This window comes from Triticum aestivum, chromosome 3D (genome assembly GCF_018294505.1).
Source record: "Triticum aestivum cultivar Chinese Spring chromosome 3D, IWGSC CS RefSeq v2.1, whole genome shotgun sequence".
Classification (NCBI taxonomy): Eukaryota; Viridiplantae; Streptophyta; class Magnoliopsida; order Poales; family Poaceae; genus Triticum; species Triticum aestivum.
Genome location: NC_057802.1, coordinates 81,006,225 through 81,016,305, shown reverse-complemented (window position 1 = coordinate 81,016,305; position 10,081 = coordinate 81,006,225). Strand labels below are relative to the sequence as shown.

At 40.4% G+C, this 10,081-nt stretch overlaps 2 protein-coding genes across 2 annotated transcripts in view; one reads left to right on the top strand and one right to left on the bottom strand.

Moving 5' to 3' along the window:
• LOC123077544 (IAA-alanine resistance protein 1) overlaps positions 1-8,068 on the top strand; it is a 9,706-nt gene extending 1,638 nt beyond the window's left edge. Inside the window, exons 4-11 of the mRNA XM_044499828.1 lie at positions 382-433; positions 1,497-1,601; positions 1,928-2,184; positions 3,118-3,294; positions 3,434-3,541; positions 4,675-4,776; positions 4,855-4,899; positions 7,695-8,068. Of these exons, the coding sequence (XP_044355763.1) occupies positions 382-433; positions 1,497-1,601; positions 1,928-2,184; positions 3,118-3,294; positions 3,434-3,541; positions 4,675-4,776; positions 4,855-4,899; positions 7,695-7,847 (999 nt within the window). The 3' untranslated portion in view covers positions 7,848-8,068. The remainder of the gene's footprint in view (positions 1-381; positions 434-1,496; positions 1,602-1,927; positions 2,185-3,117; positions 3,295-3,433; positions 3,542-4,674; positions 4,777-4,854; positions 4,900-7,694) is intronic.
• Positions 8,069-8,367: 299 nt separating this feature from the next.
• Positions 8,368-9,366, bottom strand: LOC123074192 (uncharacterized). The gene is made up of 3 exons (XM_044497095.1): positions 9,298-9,366; positions 9,101-9,182; positions 8,368-9,009 (listed from the first exon to the last, which is right to left on the bottom strand). The coding sequence occupies exons 1-3, from the start codon at positions 9,301-9,303 to the stop codon at positions 8,600-8,602; spliced, it is 498 nt and encodes a 165-aa protein (XP_044353030.1). The 5' UTR covers positions 9,304-9,366; the 3' UTR covers positions 8,368-8,599.
• Positions 9,367-10,081: the final 715 nt, after the last annotated feature.

The window sequence follows — 10,081 nt, the reverse complement described above, 5'->3', positions numbered from 1 at the left end:
ATATAAGGGTCTTGGTTGGTGGCCGCCGCCCTCCATCTTGACCTTGCCGTGCAAGCCTTCGACTCCTTCTTTGGTAGTCGCATGGAAACCAGGGGTGACGCGTCTAAGGGAACCGGCTGCTCAGGTATGGTCCCCTCGAACCGCACATGTACAGGCAAATACAGCCCACAACGTACTGTGTGCGGTGCAGGAATACTGTACCTCAACAAAAATTAATCTAACAAAGAATCTGAGATGACATTATGCATCGCAATTATTGAATTCCTTGGTTTATCATATCAAGTATTTGTTTTGCTTTATAATTTTCTCTAGGTTCCTCACTGAGCTGCTGTTGAATAATCAATAACAGATTTTTTGTTGTTTCGTTATGATGTTTTGTAGGCAGGCGCAATGCTTGGAGATTCATTCCTTCATCAACTGCCTCATGCTTTTGGTATTGATGCATTTTATGTCTTTTGTTCTTATGTTTTTGTTTCATGCCTTCATTGTTGTGCATCTCAGAAAGTCAGAATTTGTGTGCACTAACAGTTGATCTACTCATTATCAACATCAATTGCCATCAGTTAGCAACTTCACATTTTCTCGAACGCACACCGCACGACATGTTCTTTTGTATTAGAAGAAGAAAGCGTTGAAATGATGTGAGGTTTACAAAACAAACTCAAACCAGAACAAAAACTAAAGCAAAGAGCAGCCTAGCCTAAACAAAAAGCAAAGGGAGAAGAAAAGCCCCTAAAACAAAGAGCTCAAAAACTCTACGGAGGTAACTTAGCATATTGTTTCCATGATAACTGTAGCTGCATGTCAGCCTCCCTGTCAGTTTTTAAGGGCTGTTGTATATTGTTCCCTATATGTATGCTGGTAAAAGGAGGTATCGTGGGGTATAGCAGGTGGGTGTATGCAAAGGGTCTGTTGGAGTGAAACTGTGCGCAATGTTGATGCATGGTCTGCTCGCTACAGTGTATTTTGCTGCCTGTAAAGATATTTTGTTTGTATGCCAAATAGAAGCACAGTAGCTCACAAACAAATTATCCGATGCGTGCACTCTGTTAGGAGACTAAAACTGAACCATCTACTTGATAACGGTATCTTCTATTTGTAGGATCTAGGGCATGATTAACATTTTTTTAAGCCTTTCCCCTGACTGTTAAGAGTTTATATGGAACTGAAGTATTGCACTTCAGCTAACATGTAATAGCATCATTTGTTTGTCATGCTGATATTAAAGTTTGGACAAAAACTGTACACCTAGCAACGGTCTTGTTAGGAACCTTGAATGTTATAGGGCATTTCTGCTTGAATTATATCATTTCCTGAGAAATCCGGGGAAATTCTAGTGTTTCAGACATGCCCTAAGTAATGCATTTTTCATGAACCTTTTTTTTGGCTATGTTTCTGACCTTTGTACCTGCAGTACTCTTACACCATTTGTGGTGCTAATCTGTCTTAGCCGTACTCTTATGTGTTCCTCATTTTATGTTTCATTGGGTACACAGGTGGAGGGCACTCTCATTCACACAATCATGAGGATCATGATCATGCTCATGAGCAGTCACATGCACACTCCCTGAAAGATCTTTCTGTTGGCTTGTCTATTTTATGTGAGTATTACCTTACATACCTATATCAAACAGTGTTTTCCCTTAGGATTAACATGCCAAAAGGCCTACCAATTATTTATCAAAGTCGGAATTTTATTTTCAGGATAATCAATGTTGACATGCCATAAGGCCTACCAATTTTATCTTATTATTTCTTATTATGTGATTGCTCAGTTTTATTAGTAATTAATCATTGTTGCATGTTACTGAACAAATGTAAATGCAATGATGAAATTGTTAATCATTTTATAACTCAACTGCTAATCTCCTTTCTTTTTCCATGCTTCTATGCAATATTCCTTGAAACATCCAACCATTTCATGCAGTTGGTATTGTATTGTTCTTTATTGTCGAGAAGATTGTGAGGTACGTTGAGGACAATTCTCAAAGGGGGGGTCATAGCCATGGGCACCATCATCACCATCATAAGCGACAAGACATTAGTGATAAGGCCAAGTCGGATCACATAAAAAGTGATGATGAGGGTAAAGACACAGATCAAGCGCAACAAAATTCTTTGCATGATGGTGCAACTGGAAAAACAATAGATGCTGAAAATGAGCAAGAGTCAAATGCTACTAAGGTATACCTAATTCTAGTTGATATAAATTCTGAAGGTATCCAATATGTTCTCCTAAGCCTTCAAGTCTTATCATTGCATGGGTACTTGTGTGTGGAAATGCTGATCTCCACCTGTGCAGCGTTGCACCCTATATTCCGTATGTGTGTTTTCCAATTCAAAATGTTATGAAAAAGTATGGAAAAAATTCTTGAATGGACATTATGAGATGACATACACACTTGCAAAATTTGAATCAGATGCATCCTGTGAGAAACAAACAAATTGATGCACCTTGCATATCATACTATTTACTAAGCAAGCTGCACCAATTTTTTCTTTTTACTCAGGACACATGTATTCATGTTTTGGTACCAAAATTTTCATGTGGACATGTTAGAACCTGATGGACATGCATGATTTGTTTTATTAAATTTGGTACAATTTGAATATGGCAAAACATATCTCAAATATAGTGCCCCCGCCCAGGTGTGCAAAATCTGTTTTTTTTCCTTATATAGTTCATTTACATTTACGAAGTACAATAGTTAACTGTCGAAATTTGGGAACAAAAGTGGCCTTGGTTGGAAAACATGCCTGTAAAGTGTGGAAACTTGTTTAGCTGGGAAATAAAATTTAGTGCATTCCAAAAATCGAAGGACACTAGGTTCAGCTAAAGACAAGTATGTTTGTGCGAACACAACACTACCTTTTGTGGTTGTCAAGTCGCCCTGCAAGCATGCCAAATGACATATTTGTGAAAGGTGCACCATGACACACAAAACTGTGATGTGCCACAGCTGTAGTCACAATCTACATACTGACTGCCACATATATACATAAAAGAGATAAAATAGCAAATGTAGCAGTGAAACTAAATTAATATTTTGGTAATTTCTACTGTAACTAGTCTGTCATCCCTACTGTTTTAGTGAAAACCTTTTGTATTATTCACAGGAAGCTGTTTTAGGATCACAGAGATCAGCTTTGGACGTGGTGCCTGGTGCCACCGACAGAGAGCCTATCAATTCTAAAACCGTTCCTGCCCCTGGCAAAGCATTATCGAGTGAAGATCCCTCTGTTTCAAACTCCAACCTCGTGTTTGGCTACCTCAATCTTTTCTCAGATGGCGTTGTAAGTCTATGATCTGAATACTCACAGCTATTTTTATGTTTTAGTCTTGCGCGTGCAGTCGGACTGTATATTAGATTTTTCAGCCTTTACTAGGTTTGATTTGATGGAATTTCAGAAAATAATTATGTGATTAATGCAGCATAACTTCACTGATGGGATGGCTCTTGGAAGTGCTTTTCTGCTACATGGTTCTGTTGGAGGATGGTCTAGAACTTTATTTCTGCTCGCTCATGAACTTCCTCAAGAGGTTACCTTCCTCCTCAAGTAACTGATATCAGATCTAACTTACAGTATTTCTCTCCTCTTGCCTCCTACCAGTGTTGCTTTTTTTTTTTGCCTTGTTACGTGGTATTAGTTAAAACACATATTTGGCATTGGTTCAGTATGTTAAGACCATGAGCAGCTGCTACTTTCACTGGTACCAAGAGGAGAGAGAAGTCTTGGTACTGGAACCTCACATTGAAACAAAATTTCAACCGTGACCAAGACTGTTTGGAAATGCTAGCTTAGACATGGTGTGATGTGTCAATCTGGTTACCGGTTCCGGGACCGCACGTAGTTTGTGGCTTTGTGCCCTAAGTTCATGAGACAGTTCATGTTCTGCTCTTCTAGCAATTTTGTGATATTCTCTATACAAGTGCATCAGATCCAGAAGATAAGAATCCAGTATCACATCCAATCTTTCTTATCTGTGACTAATAATGATTTTATCTTTTTAGAATATACTTTGCCGTGGTATCATGTGAAAACTGGAGATTACATAAATATACAAACTCCTTTTGCTCAGGAAGTTCCGCTGGAGTGAAAATATTGGTCATGATATATGAATGAATAGCTAATGTGTCACGTGGAATTTAGATTTTCATATATTATTTAGTATTATTATGCTTGTAGCTTTGGATCTCTACTTCTCTAAGCTCTACATAGTTGGGAAATGAATCTTGGTTTGTTACAACCGGATTAGTTAGATTATCTTCAGTGATGCTTGTTTTTTTGTTTACGTGTAGCATGTAGGATACTTTATTGGAAATGCTAGTGGGCGAACGTTCGCTGGGAAGGCAGTCCCAGCGAATGCCCCCACAGCCATTGGATCCAGATCACGTGGATGGCAAATTTTTTTAAATCGCTGGCAATTCTTTCCTATACATGTCAATTTCACCTTCCCTACATGGCATTTCCCTAAAAAAACGCATGCCAATTTTAGTTATTCCGGCATGGCAAGTGCGGCGTTCGCTCGCAATTTGCCCCTAGCGAACATTCGCCAGATAAACGCGTGCTACTTTATTTGAATTAACCTTTTTTGTGAGCTGAACAGTTTTATTGAATTACACGAAAAATGATACTGCTGGTTGATGATAAACTTCTCATCTCTTTGTTAAGATTGGGGATTTTGGGATTCTGGTTCGCTCAGGATTCACCGTATCTAAAGCCCTGTTTTTCAACTTTCTCTCTGCGCTGGTTGCTTTGGGTGGGACAGCACTGGTAAGTTCTTGTTCTATCCTCTCCCGAAATAAAATTATTATTCTGGATTGAGTCCCTAATTTTCTACCTCATGTGTAGGCACTGTCTTTGGGAACGGATCCAGGACATTCCTCTTTGATTGAGGTAAGTTATCTATATATATTATTATTTTATTATTAAAACGGAAGGCAAACGAGTCACCATGTGCTTCCACATGGACTGAATTATCTAAGTCCATCGATCATCAACTTGAATGGCTAAGATTTAGAAATCAATGTACCTAACATATGAGCTTAAACTCACTATGTAATACACCAGTATTTGTATCTGAATTGGCAGTGACCGAAGTCCATCCAAATCAGTCCATAACATATGCAAGCAATGACATCACCGCTGATCAACAAATGATTTCACTTATTTGCTTAGTATCTATTCCCTCTGTAACTTAATGTAAGATGTTTTTTGGCACTGTCATGGACTATAAAAACGTCTTATAAGAAGTTACAGAGGGAGTACTTCCTATAGAATGTGAATTAGGCAAATCGTATGTATTTTTGTTGTACTGGATGTGGTCATATTGTATTAATTAAATAGATAAAAGTATAAATCTACTAAAACAGTCCCTTGGTTTGAAAATGTAAGGTGCATAACTGAGCGTGTAGTCAATGTTTTAAAGTCTGATCGGTAATGCGTAAAATAGTTGATTTAGTATGCAAGAATGATACTATTGCATTATTCCAGATCAGGGAATAGTAGATAAAAATTTATTAGGCAGGTAGAAAATACAACTCTCTTACACATGAAAATTTGAATTGAAATATATAGCAAATTTATTTCCGTTACTCCATATTAAGGTCACAAATAATTAAATTTAAGAGTAAACAATTGTACACTAATTAAATCTAAAACTGAAGTGTCAAGTATTCTCTTTATTTCCATTCAGTACCATTTAAGTATGTAGAGACAGTGGATATCAATACATCATGCCTAAGATGTATCAATAGGCATGAAATAGGTAGATGTATTGACACACATAGATTCAAATATGATGGGGACAATGTTGACATGGAGTACAAAAGAGTCGAGCTAAGCTTGGGCCAGGTCCAGTCGAAGGTACGCCATTGAGGTAAAGGTATGGTTGGATTGGTAGACACCGGCAAAGTCTACATCAGCTGGGCAGCTGGGTCCGACAATGAAATCGCAAATTTGTAAGAATCAAGTAGTACAACCAGGTGTAGACGTACAAATAATCAGATATTTCTTTTTACTTGAGAAAACGCAAAAGCCTTGCGTTTCAATGCATTGTAGAAAGAAAAGTTTGTACAAGCCCTAAGAAGGGGAACACTCGGCGGTGATTAAAACATGACGCCTGTACACGCTTGACACCGACATCGTCGGAAGCAATGCCGTGAGGCCCCTTGCACCCGCCATTGCTCATTGCCTGGCTTCTGTCTTGATTGTGTTAAGAAGGCACACCAAGCTCAGTTGGGAAGATGAATGCGATGCATGTGCAAGCGGCATATCATACGAATGAACCTATATTGCTCCCATGCAACATCTAAGATTGGGGGAAATAAATTATGTCAAAGTATGTAATACAAGTTGTTGGAGTTGTGCTAATAAGGAGTACAAGTCACTGATGACATGTGTCAGTGAAATAGGAATACAGAATGTTACATATATTAATAATGAATACAAACTAATAGTTATAACTTTCTAGCAACCCATAGGAGAGGCCATGGCAGAACAACAACAATAACAAAAACAACAAAGCTTTCTGTCCCAAGCAAGTTTAGGCTAGAGATGAAACCCAATACAAACCTATGAGAAACCATAAAAGAACTGATCGTGTACAGGGCATTATCAGAGAAAATAATCTACAATAAGCGTGGCGAGGAGAAAATGTTTGAGGATTGTGTACAGGGAATGCATGACATGGGTAAGAACCAGCAGATCGATACAACATGAGTAAGAACCACCAGATCGATGCACAACAATCCATGTCCCTTGAAGCGGTAAACAAAAAACTTGAATAAAATGACATGGACATCCTTGGAAAAAGGCATGCTAGAATGTGAGTGATTGAGGGGAATAAAGCTTTAGCAATCCATATGTATACATGTGCATCATGTATAAATTGCATTAGATGGATGGACGACAAATAAATAAAGACATGTGAACGCATCTTTATTCATGATATAGCACAAATCTGATAACGTAAATGCAATATCACTAACAATGTGAGGTTGGAGGGAGAAAACACAAGATGTACTTATGAGGCTTCTATTCATAGATTTATTTATTGGTCGAATAATCCTTCAGATTGAAAAAAACTATATATTGATAAATGCCTTCTTTGATATCTAGTTATTTATCATCAATGAAATATAAAAGCATAGACTAAAATCATGGGTGTAACTTTTTTGAGTTGGATATATTTATATTGGTGAAGTGAAATTAGTTATCATTTTACTCGTCATGGATTTTTCATACTATCATGTTACATGTATAGCTTTTTGCAAGCATGTTCATATGAAACATAATGGCCAAAGTTTGTTCTGGAGTATGGAGATTCTGTAAAAAGATGTCGCGATAGGATATTTAGCCGTGCTCACCATGCTAGTTTTCTATTAAAGCTGTTTCTACTTTCTACACAACACAAACCATCTAAAATGTCTCATTCATAGATCTTGATAGGATACAATCTTCCTTCTTTTGGGACGCCCAAGTTTCACACACAACCAAATTAGCTTCCATCCATATTACAGTATTACTCCCTCCTATCCATAATAAGTGTCGCGGTTTTGAACTAAGGTTGAACTAACCTTAGATCAAAACTGCGAAACTTATTTTTGATCGGAGGGAGTAGTTAATATAAGTAATGTTTACTTTGTGTGTTATTATAGCTGATTCGGTAACTGGTATTCATACTTCTACAGGGATTTACTGCTGGTGGTTTTATTTACATTGCTGTTGCCGGAGTCCTCCCACAGATGCATGATCAGAAAACTACGCTAAGCAACTCAATGTGTCAGTTGATTTTCCTGACAATGGGAATGCTGGTCGCTCTTGGCATATCTTTGGTAGAATGATTTGGGCATCAACTTCTCTGTAGCTTTAGCGCTGAGATGCACTTACATTAGTCCGGTGAAATTTTCAACTACAGCCGGGAATATGAGTTATGTGGATATTGTGGCTAAAAAATATAGCAGAACTTTGTTGGCGACTAAATTAATTTCACTTGCATCACTAGTATCATCGATAATTTGATATAGGCCTTGTAAACTTTATGCAAGCTTGAATCTTGTGATCATAACTAGTGCATCTCAAACAAGCCAGTACCAAGGGGAAAGGGTGGTCAGATGCTCCTACCCATGAACAGTGAAATTCTTAAAAATAGGAAAACGTCAACAACATTCTGTTTTTTTATTTACATCCAAGATGCTCATGTGTGCTATGTGCATGTGAAATTCGTGGCGTTTGGACACAAAATGTGCGGCAAAATTCCCTTAGGCTTTCAACTTGTGACTCTTATTTTGTTAAACTAATTTTAAACAAGCTTGATAAAAAATATTATGACAAAATATGACAATCCAAGGCATAGAACAAAAACATCAATGTAGCTATCACAAGAATTCGCACTCCACGTCTCGCTTTGACATCGTCCACGCACTCGTTTAACTAAGAAACTACAGATCCAACGAGGGCCGACAAAAATTGGCCCCGATGGATCGCACTACACACGATACAGTGCACCCTCCAACAGAAGAAAAACAAAGAAAAATGAACGCAGTCATGACAAACAAAACAAACAGAATCGCCAAACCAAGAGCTATCGGTGGCGCTACATGATGGAGCAGCCGGTTGGGTCGCCGGCCGTGTACTCGTGGTGGACGACGGTGGTAGCGTACGGCGCCGGTGGGTAGTACTCGTACGACAGCTGCTGCTGGCGGTGGTACTGATCGGCTGCCACCGGCGAGTAGCTGGCCGCGGTGTAACTGCTGTACCCGCCATAGGCGGCGGCGTCCCCGCGCGCGCCCGCGTCGGCGGCCTGCGCAGAGTGGTAGCCGGCTCCGGCGGCAGCGTTGGTGGTGCTCGCGTAGCCGCGGCCCGGCTGCAGGGTGCGCAGCTCGACGATGTCGGCGTGGCCCACCTTCCGCCGCAGCCTGCTGGTGAGGTGGTTGGAGTCGACGCCTTCGCCGACCACCCGCAGCAGGTTCCGCCCCTCCCCCGCCAGCGTCACCGACTCCACTCCTGATCGAATACGTCACAGACGTCAGACGCATTGAGCAATTGCAGAGTCTCGTCAAGAACAGAGGAATTTGTATATGGGGGTGCTGCGTACCTTCGATTGCCGCCGCGATCTTCATGGCCTTGGAGTGCTGGCCCTTGTCGGAGCTCGCCTGCATCCTGATCACCATCTCCGTCTGCAACACCACCACGCACAATCCGATCAAACCGCCGTCGATTCCCGTAGACCAAGTAAACAAACAGAATCCGAACAGAAATTGGAAAAATGTTGCAAGTAGACGGAATCCGTACCCTCATATTGTCGCCGGACTCGATCCTTAGCTGAGTCTGGGTTAAGCAATGGACCAGGAGCGGTTTATGGGTGAGCAGCGCGCGTTTGCTCGCCTTATATATTGCAGCAGTGGTAGTAATGTAGTATGCCGTACGGGCAAAGATTCCAGCCAGTTGAGTTTTTTTTTTGCGGGGCCAGCCAGTTGAGTTTCATGGCAACTACGCGTGCCCCACCTTCGTAGTCCATCCTAATTTTTTTTTTTACCGTAGATTCGTGGCAAAGCATCCAAGTGACCGGCGAACACGGCGTGGCGATTTGTATATTGCGACTGATCAGATCAGCACGTCACTTAATTCTACTGCCAACAGACTTGCTATGGTCGAAGCCTCCAAGGGCGATAAATCTCGGACGTTAAACGCAGGGATTCACTGTGATCGGCGGTGGAGACCTGTTGGTGTCTTCTTTTTTCTTCTATTCTAAGATAAGATGGTGGCCAGTTAGCACTCGACAGTGTAGGTGATACCAAGTGACCAACTTAAACAAATTCCACTGGAAGGTTGGAAGTAGTTGCCACTTTGTCGTTATAGTCAAACCAAAATTTAGTGGACCACCAATGATGTGCTCCACAAGCCTTCAAAACTTGTTTCTTCTTATGCCGACTAGATGACCCAGTTATGCCCAATGGCTTAAAATGCAAACTGGCCGAGATGTGAGGGCAACATATAAGGGCGTCTCCATCACTGACCCGCAAATGGACATCGCAGATGTCTGTTTTTATGTCCGGATGTGGTCCGTGAATATGGT